The 17,856-nt window shown below is 51.2% G+C and overlaps 2 protein-coding genes across 3 annotated transcripts; both read left to right on the top strand.

The window, feature by feature from the left end:
• Window positions 1-211: 211 nt before the first annotated feature.
• On the top strand, window positions 212-7,034 carry LOC122375836 (ras-related C3 botulinum toxin substrate 1-like). Its single transcript, XM_043355380.1, has 3 exons — window positions 212-457; window positions 935-1,069; window positions 5,915-7,034. Exons 1-3 carry the CDS (start codon window positions 227-229, stop codon window positions 6,071-6,073), a joined length of 525 nt encoding a protein of 174 aa, XP_043211315.1. The 5' UTR covers window positions 212-226; the 3' UTR covers window positions 6,074-7,034.
• A 461-nt stretch (window positions 7,035-7,495) lies between these two features.
• Window positions 7,496-17,733, top strand: LOC122375833 (T-complex protein 1 subunit eta-like). Of its 2 annotated transcripts, none has more exons than XM_043355371.1 (11): window positions 7,496-7,651; window positions 10,345-10,395; window positions 10,934-11,194; window positions 12,609-12,767; window positions 13,272-13,466; window positions 13,899-14,063; window positions 14,692-14,769; window positions 15,217-15,425; window positions 15,952-16,103; window positions 16,490-16,678; window positions 17,150-17,733. In XM_043355371.1, the coding sequence occupies exons 2-11, from the start codon at window positions 10,393-10,395 to the stop codon at window positions 17,365-17,367; spliced, it is 1,629 nt and encodes a 542-aa protein (XP_043211306.1). In that variant the 5' UTR covers window positions 7,496-7,651; window positions 10,345-10,392; the 3' UTR covers window positions 17,368-17,733. The 2 variants fall into 2 exon arrangements, with proteins under 2 accessions (XP_043211306.1, XP_043211305.1); XM_043355370.1 differs by lacking the exon at window positions 7,496-7,651 and adding an exon at window positions 7,795-7,839.
• The last annotated feature ends 123 nt before the right edge of the window (window positions 17,734-17,856 follow it).

The raw sequence follows: 17,856 nt of genomic DNA, 5'->3' as shown, positions 1-17,856 counted from the left end.
AAAGAAAGATGGATATTGACTGCATATTATCAATGAAGCCCCTTACATTTGGTTGTTTAGTATGCTCTTTGGTCAAAGTTTTATATGCCTGGCTGTCCTGTTACTCTAATGCCTTGCACTGTTTTATAAATCATACAAAGGGCATGCCCAATTGACTTGCTTATCGATTGCATTATTTCTCTAGGCCCCCTGCTCTGTACCACGCCCTGTCTCCTGTCTCCTCCCCATGCCCACTCCCCCATTCAAGCCACTGACGGCCACCGTTCCGTCCATCAGGTTCGACAACTACTCTGCCAATGTGATGGTGGACGGCAAGCCCATCAACCTCGGTCTGTGGGATACGGCCGGCCAGGAGGACTACGACCGTCTGAGGCCGCTCTCCTACCCCCAGACTGACGTGTTCTTAATCTGCTTCTCACTTGTAAACCCGGCCTCGTTTGAGAACGTGCGAGCCAAGGTGGGTGACCGGCTCGGCATCGTGTAAGAACGAGCGAACGAACGTGTTCAGATTCTGGGCGGCAGAGCCGCTGAGTTGTGCTGTTGCTGCTGCTGCTGGGAGGGCTCCCGTTACGGGCGGGGATGGGTTATGTCCCCTACCTGCAGAGGCCATGCAATGTTTAAACACCAACACACAAGACACTTATCCAGTGTAAGCTCCAGTTGCTGAGCTTCATTACTGAACAATGGATTGCAGGGTCGTTTACCAAAATTAATTCCAACTTGCAAAGCACAACTCTGCCTCCCGACCGCTAACCATTGACCTACCAACCGTGCCGCCAAACACCGTCACTTTGCGCGTAGCTCCGTACTTTCCAAACAGCTCTCCCACTCCTTAGGACACTGTGGGGTGACGGTGAGGGGCAAAAAGGGTGGGCATCCTACCGCCTACTGAGCGCGCCCAGGCTGACCGATGCGCACGTCTGTTCGTTTACAGTGGTACCCGGAGGTCAGGCACCACTGTCCGAACACGCCCATCATTCTGGTGGGCACCAAGCTGGACCTTCGTGAGGACAAGGACACCATTGAGAAGCTGAAGGAGAAGAAGCTGGCGCCCATCACCTACCCGCAGGTATGTGAGACGCTGAGCGGGACAGGGTGAGGAAGGAAAGGGTGACGTCTGACAACTGCAGGACAGACTGGTGTGGAAGTGTGTGGGGGGGGGGGGTATGCGGAAGGGGACGGACGGTGTGTGTGTACGGTTGCAGGACAGGATGCGGATGGAGGGGGGGGGGGGGGTGCGGAGGTGGGGGCTTAGAGGAAGGTTAGAGGAAGGGACCGTCGTGAGTTAGTGGTGTGGATGTGTAGATACGGTATTTATGTGGCATATTTCGGTCATTATTTTTGTTTGTAGTTTGCTAATGTTCTGTTCATGGGTGTCGATGATGAATCTTAAACCTGACGCAGCAACCAGGGATTTACATATGATATTGGGTAGGTATTCAGTATTTATTTCAACATATGTATGTAACCGTGGATCGCGTACTCCATTCACTGGCTAGTTTCAGTGTGCAGCTCATATCGCTTTGAAGATGCTAAGAACGGAACACATGGGGGTCGACCGTTGCTAATAGAACCGACGTCTCGCCCAAAGCCTCGAAAGTGCGGACATTTTTCACTTCATTCTCGTCTACATCGGCAAAAATGCGCCTATTGAACTACGGATGCCTCAATGGAAAGCTATTTCCAGGCGCACTATTGCGCCCTGTGCTCCGCGGAAGATTGTGTTGTTACTCAACAACCGGTGCGAATTTAGTCGAGTCCGTACTAAGCCGTTCGCAAACAGTTTTTTTCGGTTGTTCCCTTTAGTAAACTTTAGTAAGCTACTTGATTAAACGGCCATCCTCACATATGACGCACAATGTTTGTTACAAGAAACCACGATGACCTGATCAACTAAAGCACCAGCGTACAAAAAGCGGAAAACAAGTTCTACGCAAAAAATCAATAAACTAACACAAACAGTTCACAAACAATTCATCGTTGGCCGGATGGTCCTTGCCGAAACGGCCACGTAATCGACAAGCCATCTTCAGGACCGTAGCTCAAGGCCGAGTCAGTATCGGTGGCTTATTATCGAACGATTGTGAACTCTTATCGCCCTCAGCGACCGAAGTCGGGACACTTCTGTCGTTACCGAGCGCACGCTGACGGATGCGTGAGCTTGAGGATCGCCGTCAGCTGATTTTTGGGTGTTTGCATTGTCAACCCGCACTGCGGCGGATACAGCCGTCCGATCGTAACAAAGCGACGTGTGTGAGATGTGGTGGGCGCGTTACACACACTTACCACCAAATTAACCTCTGGGCCGCGGAGCGACAAGAGGAAAATGTCGGTTGATAGCTTATCAGTTATAAGCCAGTCACTCAACATTGTTTAATGTATCGGCAATAAGAGAAATTATATGTTTCACATATTCTGCCGCACTTATTAGTAGCTGAAAGTTCAACTCAGTGTGAAGGTATCCACTGTTACCTTCAATCGAGATAATCTGATATGGTCAGGTGCCCTGAACAGTGAACATGATCGGGGCACGCGTTGAAACATACTGAGAAAGGAAGAAAGTCGCACCTTTTGCCACGGCACAGGCTATCTTTGTTTTGACGGAAACCGATATAATAGTGTACCTACCGTGTTGGCGATAAGTTACATCCATATTGTTGAGCATGTGGCCGTTTTTATACTGCCTTACATTTTAAGTAAGCTCACAGCAATCAGCTTCAACCACTCTTGATTCTAATTGCAAGCTTTTATCTAGCTTGATATGGCTAAGAACTTCGTAAGCTCCGTATGTGCGCTGAAAGCTTACATGAAGTACCATCTAATCACGTTTGTTTTGTTCATATCGCTTGACGTCGTTGGACACTCGGCGTAGCTTGACATTGGGCCTGCACTCGCTTAGGAGGGTCATTGTGAGGCTCGTACCGCAAAATGGCGCCAGCTGTCTACCTCTGCCCCCCCCCCCATAATCTGTGACCGTGGTCTAGTGGCTAGTTACTGGCGGTCCCTCGTCCACTGGGGGAGGGGGGGGGGGCTGATAGTGCCGTTTGTTCACGATATTCCCGTGGTATAGTGAGGGCCGGGGGGGGGGGGGGGTATCAATCTGAGCAAACGCACGCACTCGCTTTCTCTCCCTCCCTCCCTCCCTCCCTCTCTCTCTCTCTCTCTCTCTCTCTCTCTCTCTCTCTCTCTCTCTCTCTCTCTCTCTCTCTCTCTCTCTCTCTCTCTCTCTCTCTCTCTCTCTCTCTCTCTCTCTCTCCTCTCCTCTCCTCTCCTCTCCTCTCCTCTCCTCTCTCTCCTCTCCTCTCCTCTCCTCTCCTCTCCTCTCCTCTCCTCTCCTCTCCTCTCCTCTCCTCTCCTCTCCTCTCCTCTCCTCTCCTCTCCTCTCCTCTCCTCTCCTCTCCTCTCCTCTCGTTTCTTCCCCACATCTAGTCTGCAGTCTGCCCCATTCATCAGTCTCCCACACAGTTGCGTCAGTGCGTCAGCCTCGATCTGTTATTTGGCGCGACCGATACGGCCCGGGTCCCCGTTTTTTGCGCGCCACTTCGCTTATCGCAGGGATCTGCAGCCGCCCAGTCTCGTTCCCGCTCGCACAGACAGGGCCAGTTCTCATCAATACTGGACAGCACGCTTGGTCACTGCGTCAGTGCGTTGTACAGTAGCGGGATGGCGCGTGCGGCAGAGAAACTATTGGGGTCGTTGTTTGGGGGGGATTGAGGAAGAGGGATGGCAGGATTCGCGCTCGTTGGTTGTCATAAGACAATCAGTGCGCTCATTTTTTCTTTTGCTCAAATGTTTGTTTGATTAGGGCAGTGAACTTTCTGTATTGCATTTTTATCTGTACATGTTTCATCGGTATAATAACTCCGGATTACCTGTGCGGCTGTGCCTAATGTCATATTTTTCCTGTTCCTCCAAAAAGTCTATCCGTGTTGCCACGGTTGTTGTCGGCTCATGGCCACAATCCACCGCCTCTCTCTGCCGCCGCTGTCGCCTCTCTCCCATCGTCGGCCGCCGCTGCTGCAGGGTCTCACCATGGCCAAGGAGGTGCGCGCATCAAAGTACCTCGAGTGCTCGGCGCTCACCCAGAAGGGCCTCAAGAGCGTCTTCGACGAGGCCATCCGGGCCGTGCTGTTCCCACTGCCATTGAAGCGAAAGCGGCGCGCCTGCACCGTGCTATAGGCGGCGCCACTGTAGCCGGCCGACACGACATAGATGGCGCCACGGGTACTGAGCGCATGGTGTGTGTTTCTGTGTTGGTCCGTCCGAGTGTTCCGCTGGCACCGAGGCATGCCGCTGCGAGATGCACATGACTGTGACGCACCTCTATAATGTTTTGTGTTATCGGTTTGTCGGTATTTTCTGTTGGTTGTTGTTATTTTTTACCCCGGATGGCCGCGTATGATCGTGTTTCTCCTCGCGTCGTCTGACCCTGCACCTAGCCTCGTTGACTAGCCCTACTGCGGCCACCTCGTGTGAAGACTCTGCGCTTTAGCTGTAACCTCGTCACTTATGGCACGTGCATGTCGTCAGACCTAGATGAACACTCACTCAGCTAGTGTGGCTTGTTTCCTGAGGAGGACGGATGTTTATTATTTTTAGTTTTCAGATATTTTCCGTCCGTACCCTTTTGCACCTATTTATTTTTGTATTCTTAACAAAACAATGAGTTTGAAGTGTTTGCTTGTAGTGTCTTTCGTTTTGTTGATGCTGACTACACCAGTTTTGTTGAAAGCTACTTTTGCGTGGCGCGTTTTCTGAATGACCCGATTTTGATTCCGTGTTGCGCATTTTTCTGTTGTTTGTTGTAATTTATATTTTAGTACGAAGTGTTGACCGTGGCCTCCTTCACAGGGCATGGAAGTCTGTAGATTTTGAATAGGAATCCAATTAGATTATTATTTTACGGTCATTGTCTCGTGTTTCGAAAGCCTCGCCAGAGTGTGTTTTGACATCTGATGTACTTGTCCATTGACCATTACATTGCTGTGTGGTGCACATACCTATTACCTATGCATACTTTTTGTACTATTTTTACACTCCTATTAGCATAGTTTGATCGGCTTATCTTTTTCGTTGTTCTTGATCACATGTTTTATTCATGTTATCGTTATCTTTAACGTTATCCTGCTGTCTGTAGCTGAGTGGTAGCTGAGTGTTTGTGTTTTTCAGTTTTTGTGCTCTATCGATGCCTTCCTAATAGTAGTGATAGTAGTTATAAGTTTTATTTATTGATCTCTCACATATTTCGTGAATGTTTCTTGGATTAATTATGCATATTTGGTGTTCAAGCTGTTTCCATTGCTGCAAAAGGCCCAACTTCCTATCTTCGGGCTTTCTTTAGTTTATTTTTCGATGTTTTACCGTCGCCGTGGATTGGTAGCGGCCTCTTTCACTGGATGACGTCATGATATCAGCATTTATATCATCCTTAGTACGTTACAGTGGCCGATTCTTTGTTGGACGTGGTCGAAGATGATATCCGTTTGTTTACATTAATGTCCTCCGGATGATTCGTATCCGGTTGCTGATGTCAGTGGTTAGAAACTCGAATCCAACTCTAGTGTGTGAAAATGGAAGATGTTAGAATGCAAAACCAAATATGAAAATCCTGATACCGACTTCACGGCGACTGATGATATTCGTCATCCGACCCATCCTCGCGTCTGTCTGCCTTATGGTTCGTGAATCGTGATTATCGTCGGACTCGCCCTCTTAGTTTTCCTTTTACTAATCTTTTTAATTATAGGTATTTAAATGACCTGTGACAGCTTTCAAAACTTTCCGTTATCAGTTTTTCATCCCTGTCCTCCCTACCAGGGACCACTCCCGTGACCCCTGGTGCTCCACGGTTCCGCATTATCCCCCTGTTGCCCTCGCAGCTTCCCCATTAACGCCTATCAATATCTGCCCACAGGGTCTGGCCATGGTAAAGGAGATCAACGCTGTCAAGTACCTCGAGTGCTCGGCGCTCACGCAGAAGGGCCTCAAGACGGTGTTCGACGAGGCCATTCGAGCGGTGCTGTGCCCGCAGCCGCACCAGAAAAAGAAGAGGAAACAGTGCAGCCTTCTGTGAGCGTGCGCGGCGGACGCAGCCGAGATGGGCTTTAGCTGACGGACCGTAGAACGGACGGACAGACGGACGGGTCGACAGACGGACAGACTGACGGACTGACGGACGCGCTGTGCCGACACGACCCGTGCCGTCTGCTAGGCGTCCGGTGCCGCGCCGTCCCCCGTTCGCCCCCTCCCTCCCCTGACGCGGCGCCGCGGCGGCCGCTGGCAGATTTGATACATGTTTGTTACGCGCGGGGAATGTTGTACGGAGACGGAGAGCTGCCCCGCCCCGCCTGACGCCGCTGTGAGAGCTATGCGCGAGTGGCCGTGAGAGCTTGTTGATGTGTGTGGCTGAGTAACGCGCTGATCCGTCGCCGATGCGTGTGTAGCCGTCTGCCTACCGCCTCGCGCGTTTAACACTCTTGGCGTTTGTTAGAGTACGAGTCGGCGTTCTCCCAGTGACTGCAAGCTGATGTGGCCGGCGCGGAGCGTACAGCGTCGCCGTTTCCGTGCAGAACTGGCGCGCCAAGCGCACATGTTGAGCGCGCCAGCGCGGTCGGAGGTGCGGTGCGGCGCGCCACCTGCCGCGGAGGCTCCGCGGGAGCGCTGCCTTCGCCGAGCGCCGCGGCTGCCTCTGGCGGCCGGCAGAGACATTACTAGCACAAACTAGGCGTGAGGGCGCTGGGCTGCCATATACGGACTCGGTGGAGCGGGGGAGGGGAGGGCGCTGAGCTGAGAGGTGCTGACGCTGCTAATTCGGCTAACCATATTTTTATCGCGGGCAGGCGCCGACCCGGTTTTGGGCGCGCGCCGCTGATTTGTTCTCGCGCGTGCGTGGCGTCCCCGGCGGCTGCGCGGTATAGGGACGACCGGCCGAACGTATTGTGAAGTTTCTAACGCGAGTTCTTCTATTAGGATAATGGAGAGAATCATTCACAATGTGCTATGTCAATTTGTACCAATAAAACCATATAATCGTTTATGGCGTATGGATGGTATGGCGGGAGGGTATCGAGAAAAGGGTCATTTTTGCACTCTGTGAGGGAATGAAACTTGTCAGGTTCTTACAATGTTTGTGATTCAGTGATTTTCATCGCCAGAACAAGAAGAATCCTGTCTACGTTGACTAATGTGGAAAACCGAAATAAGAATAAAAAACTTGACGCGTTTAGTGTGCTGTAAACTGTTCCCTCTCAGCAGTGTTTTGATTATAAATTATGTACCTTTTGTATTTTAATATATACCTTTGATAAATTTATAGTTCTTAGTGGATGTGTAAGGGGAGTAAGCCAGCTACTAAGGCTGTACAAGGCACACTTATTATTTAGTAGTTGCTTTCCTGTCACAAATGTCTCTCATGCGCATTTCATGCATCTGCATGGATGTCTTGCGTCTAATGTTCGATAAAACCTGTCTATACTCTTCACTTAATTGTTACCCAGCAACCACTCAGCTAACCAGTCAGTTGCTAGGCAACGAGGGTTTCATATTTTTTATTTTGCATTCAGTGGCCACCTCTGAACAGGCCTGTGAGCGCGTGCCTTAGGAACGTGCGAGAACAAATCGCTCCCTGCCCCGCCTTGCTGAACCGGCTCCGGTGAGTTATTTTATTTTTATTTTACTGTAGGGACAGTGTGTGATTTATCGTACATGTGTTATGAAGCATTATTGTCTTTGCGTCTGGGTGACGTTGTTTGAGGCTTGTCATTTTTCATTTTACTAATTTCACTCCAGCGGCAGTCGTCACGTCACGTGCTTTGTCTCGCCGGCATCAGTCCCGAGCCCGCAAGTTTTATGGTATAGGCAATTTTCATACACTTCAACCATTATTGTATGTGTAAGAGACGAAAGACTAAAGGCAATGTTTACACTGCTCCGAACGTATAACTGCTATGGACTGTTACTGGGCGTCAATTCGCCAGTTGTTCCATGACATCGAATAAATAAATAAATTATTGTTGATGACCATTGTTTTTAAAGGGACCCTCCCACCTTAACATTAGATTTGAGTTGAGATAGCCAAAATAGGGTCCCTGTCTCACAATTACCGGTTTCGGCACTCACAACATCGAGAAATGCCTTAAATCGGAAATATTGAATTTCAAAATTGCAGCATTTTGATTCAGAGGGGCTAATGCATAGGAATACCCCTCTGAATGTGTGACGTCATCGCAGATATCTAACGATTTTTAAATGTTTGATTAAAACGTTTTGTAGCACGCGGTGGTATATGCTGCTTTGCGCGCATCAAATGCCGCACTTTCAAATAAAGTCGCTACGAACAGCGGAGATCCCAAAAAGTAAACAAAAGTAAAAGTCTAATATCTTGAAAACCGGTGAATATTTTGCGATGAAATTTGGTAGATATTCGTTTTTGCTCTTTCTGAACCGAGCGACATCACTTTCATGCCAATTCATTAACTTTTTTGAAGGTGGGAGGGTCCCTTTAAGAAAATCAGTCCACATGGACCGGCCTAAAAAATGTGACAGCACCCAGACGTACCGCTTGGGGTGGCTGGAATTCTGCTTTAAATAGGGCAGTTTTCCTTGGTACTTTGGCACCTGGGCAGCTTGCTTCCTGTCCTCAAATGGTGCATAGTCTCGGGGCAGCTTAAATAATGTTAGATGTCATCATTCCTCAAAGATATCATTTATAACATATAACAGGCATTGATATGTTGCTACGTGTGCTAATTGAGTTGTTTGAAGTAATTAAATTTGGCCAGTTTTTTTTTACTAAATTCTATTTTAATCAAGGTAACATAAAGAAGATAGTGTTCTGGTCAAACAAATGTGACAGACTGTCCCTGATGATGATGCAGTTGGGCCTTACTCCAGACTAAAACATCAGCACACTATGTCGGACACCCGTGAGACCCTCATGCACCACACTTTGGTGTGATTGATCTTAGGCTGAAATTTCTGCATGATTTGCACCAAAACTTAGGTGCCTATTTGCGCCAAAATTAAGCCACCTTAACATAAAGTGTAGGTACATTTATTGACCATGGCTATATCAACCAGACAGAGCATTCTAGGGCCATGGACGCTCTCCCATATTTGAGCATCCAAATTAGTTGGTTTCCATGGATACCCAATACCACAATGCACGTGGTGCACTGTAGTGTGCCGTGCAACAAGGCCCGGGTCGGAAGTTCCGGGGTTACGAGATTCGGCGGAGCAGTGTGTTCGAGGCTGGCGGGCGCCGGCGAGGACCGGGCAGCGGAGCAGCACGTGCTCCAGCACATCAGCCTCTTGTGCGGGCACCGCTTGTCCGGGCACTGCTGGCACGCCGCGGGAGGGAGACGGCCGATTCGGTGCACGTATGTATGTACTGAAGCGAGCGGCCCCATTGGCCCTCCCTCATCTGGTGCACCGAAACGGCGTCCCTCGGTCTCTCCGGCGATGGGGAGCTGTAAAGTGCTCCCGAAGAGTAACTTGAATAGGAAATCGCACCGGTTGTAGCGCTATATTGACGCTAGGCCGCATAATGAACTGGCCGAGTTAGCGAGCGGGCGTCCGAGGGGTGTTCACGGGCACCGTAAACTGCTGAGTGCAGTGTGTGCAGCAGGCGTTGGCGTAGGGGATGGGTACCTAGGCGGTTCTGACGTCACGGCTGCGTGCGGTGGACGGTCCGCTGTGGCCAGTCCCGACCGGTCACAGCGGTCGCTGTGTGCGGTGACGGAAGGCTGACGTAGGGACGCAGTGGGCGGAGCTCGGATGCTGTGTATGGTCCGACCGCACACAGTGCCCGTGAACAGCCCTCCGATCTCTCATTTCCCTCGATCCCGCAGTGGGCAGGAGCCCACTGCGGGATTACTCCACGCCATGCGGAGATGTTCAACAAAGTCTTCCATGCCTGTCTCCGCGCTAAGGGTGGAGGTCTCACCTGGAAAACGCAAGACGTTTCGGTGCCATGTAGATATTACTAACGTTGTTTGGAGTTAAGACCTTTGACGAATGTGGTGGCCGACGGAATGTGTCTGTACAAGTTTGATGACCGTGGCGACGCCCCTGGCCCCAATCTCTGCTCATGCCCTGAGAGTGTGCCCCAACAAGATCTCATTGAACCCTGTCACATTTTGTAGACTGGGTCCTTGTGATCCTCTGGCTTGCCATTCTAATCAGCGGTCATTGGTTATGTGTGATTTGAAGGTCCTTTACCTGATATCTTACATCTAAGATGTCGGTGAACTATCACATTCAGTACCTATTAAAACTAAATGATTGAGTGGTTGGTATGAATTCACTCTGTATTTATTTGAATTTTGGTGTATTGTTGTGTTTCAGGAAGCTCAGTGGTGATCTAATAAATAAGTACCTCACAAGCATCTAAAAATGGTAAGCTGGGATTTTTGTGATATGTTCCATTGGCCGTATATCTGCATTGTAATTTCAGGGATAGGTACACTGGAATGGTAGTCAAAGTTTTTCCACTTTGTGCTGCTTTCATCTATGGTGAGATGCATTGCTTCATGCTGACACAAGAACCTCTACTGCATTTTTGTAATTAGTTTTTATTTCTTAGATGAAGGTTGAACTGATGCACAAAACAGGCTAGCAATTTAACACATGTCAGTGTTCCTATTAGAGAATGTTGTTCTATAGCCTGATATTTATTTATTAGTATAAGTAGACGCGTTTACATAGGGTTTGTTGCAAGCTTATATCTCCGTCCGTGATGTTGCAAAAGATGCCAATGGTGCTTAACAATTTACAAAATGATCCCCTCTAAATATTTGAAGACCACTGCATCGAAATTATCGCCAAATTAACGTGCTAGAGCCTCGTGAAATATGCTATGTAAACCGGGTTAGTGTTACAGCACAAGAGCTCCCTGTGAATATCTGCCTCTCACTTCTCCCATTTCCCCCTGTAGCAGCCGCAAATTATCCTGCTGCGGGAGGGCACCGACACCAGCCAGGGCAAGCCGCAGCTCATCTCCAACATCAACGCCTGCTGCGCCGTGGTGGACGCCGTGCGCACCACGCTCGGTCCGCGCGGCATGGACAAACTTATTGTCACCGAGAACGGCAAGGCCACCATCAGCAACGACGGCGCCACCATCATGAAGCTGCTGAACGTGGTGCACCCGGCCGCCAAGACGCTGGTCGACATCGCGCGCAGCCAGGACGCCGAGGTAACTGGGGAAGGGGAGGGGAGGGGGATGACTGGTGACAGGACTTGGCAAAAGGGATCGACGTTTGATTGAAAGACATTCACGTTAGTTGCTGTGCTTATTAACCCTCGCCCGTATTGGTGTTTTTCCAGCCGCGAACGTATAAGGGGGGGGGGTCCGTTGGCACCCCTTGCCGTTTCGCCCCTGATCGAGCTAGAGCTTCGCGGAAAAAACGAGCGTGTTGCCCGTGACGAAAGGAAGCCGATGATACCCAATTTTAAGGTCCCAGGTCATCGGTTGACGGTCAGGTCAATGACCCAAAAGTCGGGAATATCGGGACCTGTTAGAACGTCGTAAAGTGTGGCTGCTATGGGGTTTATCGGGGTGCTGATCACAAATTTTATATAAACGTTTTTATAAATAAAATATGAATCAATCAATCAATCAATCAATCAATCAATATCATGTTAGTTTTGATCACAGATGATGTCTTCATCCATTTAGTCCAGGTCGGGTCAGGTCAGGTCAGGTCAACCAGTAGGGGTCCTGCCGGGTGTTCCTAGTAGGTGTCAACCGCCTCCTACAGCTTCGAAACATGTTACGAAGTCACCAAAACTACTTCGTAAATGTTCATATGGTTGCTAAATTCGAATTCAGCTCCAAAAACTGGCCTAGAAACATGTAAAACTCGAAAAAGTGAACCGAGGTCATCAAAGGTCATTGACCTGACCTGACCTTCAGGTGACCTTGACACCCACCCTGATGCATGGGGGCAACATCATATCACAAGTTTGAACGCTTGAAACCACGAAAAGACTGCAAACGCGCGGCTAATGCGAGCCGACATACGACGAATCGTGATTCCGGCCAAACATGGTCTCGAAAAGTAGGTCATAGGTCAAAGGTCATTTGTGTCAGGGTCATGAAATTTTCAGGGTAGGTGTAAAATTGATTAACGCGAGGGTACTGAAAGTTTCGTCGCGATCGGCCGCTTTTTACGCGAGTTATTCGCGAAAAACCATGGGGGGGGGTCCGTTCGACCCCCATACGGGCGAGGGTTAATGTATTTTGTTGCCTCTTTTTTCGCACCGATCATTTTTAGTGGTTGTGTCCTTGTTTACATTATAAAGATATGTTTATTTTGATGCTGGCTGTTTTACTCATCAATATTTCTTGTGTTGTTCTTTGGCTACTCGATACGCGAACTGTCCTTTTCGCTAATAACGTTCTAACATAACAGCATACTGCACCTCTCGTGTTCTGTTATAGATTACTTTTCTACTGCATGGGTACTGGGTACAGGGTACAGTAGTGGTATCATTTTGTTTTTTGGGTTCAATATCCGAGGCATTTTTCAGCTCAATCAGCGGCACCCACTCGCCTCCCGTCTCCGCCTTCCGCACCTTATCTCGCTGACCCCCACCCCTGCCCCCAGGTCGGAGACGGCACGACGAGCGTGGTGCTGCTGGCCGGAGAGTTTCTGCGCCAGGTGAAACCGTACGTCGAGGAGGGCGTCCACCCGCAGATCATCATCCGAGCCGTCCGAAAAGGCACCCAGATGATGATTAAGCGCATCCACGAGGTGGCAGTCAAGGTGGGTGAATGGGCCCCGGTACCGGCATCGAGGAATGCTCGGTTGTGGTCTGTGGAAGGATGTGAGAGGGGGCGATACAGGTAAGAGGAGATGGGAAGGTTGACTTGACTTGTTGACTTGATGGGAAGGAATCTGTTGAAATGGATAGGACGCGCACTTTCCTATTTTTTTTTTCTGCAGGTATCCCAAATGTGCTGTACTGTAAATATGTAGGTAGGCTGGTAAATCAGTTGGAAACCAGGGCCTGTTCAAGTGTCTGCGACCGCCGCAGCTCCCGCGGTCAAAAAGGCGGGGCTTAGCTAGTGACCAATCAGGACGGCGGGAACTGCCCTTTGTGTCTCGCCTGATTGGTCGTTAGCTAAGCCCCGCCTTTTTTACCGCGGCGGCCGCGGACACTTGAACAAGGCCCTTGTTTCGTTCAGCAGTCATGGCTCGTGAAATCAGCAAATGACCAAATACAAAATATGTGGCTATATACTTACCTCTCCCCGCGCCCCTGGACAGGTATCTGGCAGCAGCGGCGACGCCGAGAAGTACGAGCTGCTGCGCAAGTGCGCCAGCACGGCTCTCATGTCCAAGCTGATTCACCAGCAGAAGGAGTTCTTCTCCAAGATGGCCGTGGACGCGGTGCTGTCGCTGGACAGCCTGCTGCCTCTCAACATGATCGGCATCAAACAGGTCCAGGGAGGCGCGCTAGAGGTGAGCAGATGAGGAGAGAGAGAGGAGGAGAAGGTAGAGTAGTGGAGGTGCAGAGCGAATAGAGGGGCTTTTTATGAATGTTGCTAGAATGTTTGAAAGGACAGATTGACAGAGCCTGGACCCACGCTAAGCAGAGTTTGTTTCGGAGATCCCGACCCCTACCGTCCTATCGTGCAATTCCGGGTACCGGGAGAATTTAGATGCTGAAGTCAACCTTGCTCGTCAAAGCCGGACACGGCCTGTCCCACTCATTTACCTTCAACTGCTGCGGCTGCTCCCGCCAACCGCAGACCATCCCCGTCAGGAGTCTCAAATATCGAGCGTCGGAGCGACTCGAACCCGACTCTCACTACCGGGAGTCCAGCGCTCTACCAACTGAGCTACGGAACAGACTCGTGTTCTGACCCTCTGACCGTCCTTATCCCTCTCCAGGACTCGGAGCTGGTGGCCGGTGTGGCCTTCAAGAAGACGTTCTCGTACGCCGGGTTCGAGATGCAGCCCAAGTCCTACAAGAACCCCAAGATCGCCATGCTGCAGATTGAGCTGGAACTGAAGGCTGAGCGGGACAACGCCGAGGTCCGGCTCGACAATGTTCAGGTGAGGACTGAGAGCCAAGCTCTGCAACGTGCAGGCGATAGCTGGGAGGTAAGCTCGACGCATAGGCGGCAGAACGGGGAGGGCACCGGGGCACCGTGCCCCCCTTCGATTTTGACATTTTAACATTAGCCCTATTGGCGTTGCATGAAAATAATGGGACTAAAAGTCAACAGTGCCCCCCCCCCCCCCTTAATTGAAGGTGTTCCGCCGCTATTGGCTCGACGGCATTTAGGTAAGGGCGCCAGCGAAGGAGAAGTGGCAGATCAGATAGGTCAGGGAATCATCGTCTGGTGGGAGTTATGTGCCTGAATAATGCGTGCCACACCCTAGTTAAACTGTGGTGAAGTGCTTCATTGTACAGCTGACAGGGTCAGACTATATATTTGTAGAACATGGTGATGTGTTGGGCGCGGCTGACGTTGCTTTAGACTTCACTGTGTCAGTATTCACTCTGAAGCTGTGTCTTATTACGTCCAACTGTCCTTTCACCTTTCTTTGACGAACATCTCGTGAGTTATATTTTTTGGATGCTTCTGACTTTGTGTGGGACTAATTCTGACTGTCGTATTCTACCACTCAGCGTTTCGTGCGCTGTACCTGACTGATGTGCCATTGCTCTCCCCTTCAGGAGTACCAGCGAGTGGTGGACGCCGAGTGGGACATCCTCTACGACAAACTGGAGCGGATCCACAAGTCCGGCGCCAAGGTGGGACACAGCGCAAAGCCCTGTATGGAGGGCTTCTCCCTCGACGGGGGGCGGGGGGGGGGGGAGGGTGCCAGAGCGTCAGGGAGGGACGCGCCTTGGATGGGTTGACGACTGCGGGAATTTTTACTTCCTGTATGTACACAGTTGCAGTCGTCTGATTTATAGTTTAACTTTATTGGAGAGTTAGCTTCGCATTTTTAGCCGCTGCGCTGATTTTTTTTTTTTTGTAGCATTTTTGAGCTTTTACCTTTTCTTTTATTTACGTTTCTATTCTTTGACGATATATTAGATTTTTAACTGCCCCATGGCATACTACCTCCGTCGGTATTTGAAGCTCGTTCAACCCTGTACCACCAGTGCCCCGTCCCCCCGCCCCCCCCCCCCCCACTCCTCTCTCAGGTGGTGCTGCCGAGTAAACTCTCACCCCCCCCCCCGCCCTCTTCTCAGGTGGTGCTGTCCCGTCTGCCGATCGGCGACGTGGCCACCCAGTATTTCGCCGACCGAGACATGTTCTGCGCCGGCCGGGTACCCGAGGACGACCTGAAGCGCACCATGAAGGCCTGCGGCGGCAGCATTGTCACCACGGCGCACGACCTCGGAGATGGCGTGCTCGGCCAGTGTGGCAGCTTCGAGGAGCGCCAGGTCGGCGGCGAGAGGTTAGTAGGGAGTGGAGGAGGGGAGAGAAGAGGATAGAGGGGAGGAGGAAGAGGTGGGCTGATGATAGTGGAAGGCAGAGACGGCGGTGACTATTTTGCAGGGAGGAGAGATGGAGATAGGGAAGCAGAGAGGGTGGCTGGGGAGGATAGAGGGCTATGATGTGTTGACAATGTTGGACGAGAAGAAATAGAAAAGTGGGACAGAATGTCCTTTTCATATTGTGATTTACATTCAAGTGCAACTCTAATGTTTGGATGAAACGATGCTTCTTTTCCCATCTGTTGGTACATTTTTTCCGCAACATTTTCTTTCGAGCCTGTTGAGTGTTGTACCTAATTCTGTCCATCCGTGCCCTGTTTAATCTTCCATTCCCTCCCCATCAGGTATAAGTTCTTCAGCGAGTGTCCTCTGGCCAAGACGTGCTCTGTCTAACCCTCCCCCCCCCCCCCATCAGGTATAACTTCTTCAGCGAGTGCCCTCTGGCCAAGACGTGCTTTGTCTAACGCTCCCCCGTCCCTCCACCAGGTATAACTTCTTCAGCGAGTGCCCTCTGGCCAAGACGTGCACGCTGATCCTCCGCGGTGGCTCGGAGCAGTTCCTAGAGGAGACGGAACGGTCCCTGCACGACGCCATCATGATCGTGCGGCGCGCCATCAAAAACGACAGCGTTGTGGCCGGTGAGAGGGGCAATCGCTCGGCAGGACAGTCGGTGGGAAGGTTGCAGCTAGGAAACATGGCGAACTACGAACTGCACTGTCCTATAGCGAATAAAGTTAGGTGAATGTGTGGTGGTGCAACATCTTCACCTGATCAAACTATCAGGAGAGCTTCAGGATAATGGTTACGAATGTTGCGGGGTCACATATGTGAAATAATTGTGTTGTATTGCCATTTTCCTCTTTTATTTCGTTTGACCGTTCGGCGACTGGCTTCCCCCACATTTTGACACTTCTTTGCCGTTGTGTCTTTCAGTCATGTTTTAGCCAGTGATACCATGACTAGTGCCTCGACCCTCATCCAGTCCCTCTGCCCCTTCTGACCACTTCCCTCTCACCCCCGTCAGGCGGCGGTGCGATCGAGATGGAGCTGTCGCGCTATCTACGCCAGCACGCCCGCACCGTGGCCGGCAAGGAGCAGCTACTGATGGACTGTCTGGCGCGGGCGCTGGAGATCATCCCTCGCCAGCTCTGTGATAACGCTGGCTTCGACTCCACGAACATTCTGAACAAGCTGCGGCACACGCACGCACAGGGTGAGGCCTGAGGCGGCGGGCGGACGTTCAGGGGAGGTTTGGAGGGCGGAGAGCGGACGGTCTATGATATGCCTGGTGTTTGAGAACAGTTCAAAGACCAAGCTAAGTCAATAGATTGTGTCACCAATGCGTGTTTTCCCGAAGATAACATGACTGCATTTCACTTACGCTTTCTTATGTGTTGCGAACATGCTATCGGTAAAAGCACACTCCGTGAAAAACACTCCATTGGTATTCATCACAGTCATTAGCAGTCACATTGGCGCCGTTTCGTTAGTGCATACAGCTGCACCGCTCCAAGACGTTTCAATCTAGCCTTCCGCCAGCTACAGTCAAGGCAGTAACCGGCACACCTCGCCACCCCATTTGTCGTACCCTTCCCCTCCCTTCTATCCGTTCGCTGTCTTCTGTTCGCTCTCCGCTCGTCTTCTGTTCGCTATCCGCTCACTGACCGTCCCCTCCCCTCCACAGAGTCTGGTCTCTGGTTCGGCGTCGACATTCAGAACGAGGACGTGGCTGATAACCTGGCCGCCTGCGTCTGGGAGCCGGCCATTGTGCGCGTCAACGCTCTCACCGCCGCCAGCGAGGCTGCCTGCCTGGTACTCTCAGTCGACGAAACGATCAAGAACCCGCGCTCGGGCGGCGAGGGCGGCCCGCCGGCCGGCCGCGGCCGCGGCAGGCCCATGTAGGCAACAGGGAGCCGCCAAAGGTGGGCCTGAGGTGCTGGGAGGGCCACGTGCCGCGTGGACTGGCGCCACGTGTGAGGAGCCACGTGACAGCACCCGGCAGGGATCGTGGTACGTGGTCCGCACGTCCAATCACGTGGCGGCAGTGTCCCGTGGCCTTAGGTGGCGATCACACGGGGCGCGCCACGTGCCTCCACGTGCGGACGTGATCACGTGGCGTTCATGACTCACTCATCCGTCGACCCCGCGCGGCGTGACCTTCGTTCTGTTTCACTGACCCGTTTGATTTGCTGGTCGCTGGTGCGTCGACTCGGTCGCACACGTGCTGTTCAATTGTCCCTTGATTAATACACTAGGACTAATGCGCAATCACGTTGGTTTGTCAGGACTGTAAGGTCAGAACGGTTATACTGCCGAGTTGAATGCCGAGCTGGCGGGTATCAAGAAATGTGACTGGGTGAGCTAAGGGACATTGCGCAGTGGTTGTGTGAC

Source organism: Amphibalanus amphitrite, unplaced genomic scaffold, assembly GCF_019059575.1.
Source record: "Amphibalanus amphitrite isolate SeventyFive unplaced genomic scaffold, NRLGWU_Aamphi_draft 001935F_arrow, whole genome shotgun sequence".
In the NCBI taxonomy this organism is placed as follows: domain Eukaryota; kingdom Metazoa; phylum Arthropoda; class Thecostraca; order Balanomorpha; family Balanidae; genus Amphibalanus; species Amphibalanus amphitrite.
The sequence above is the reverse complement of the archived record's forward strand: the minus strand, read 5'-3'. Positions and strand labels throughout refer to the sequence as shown.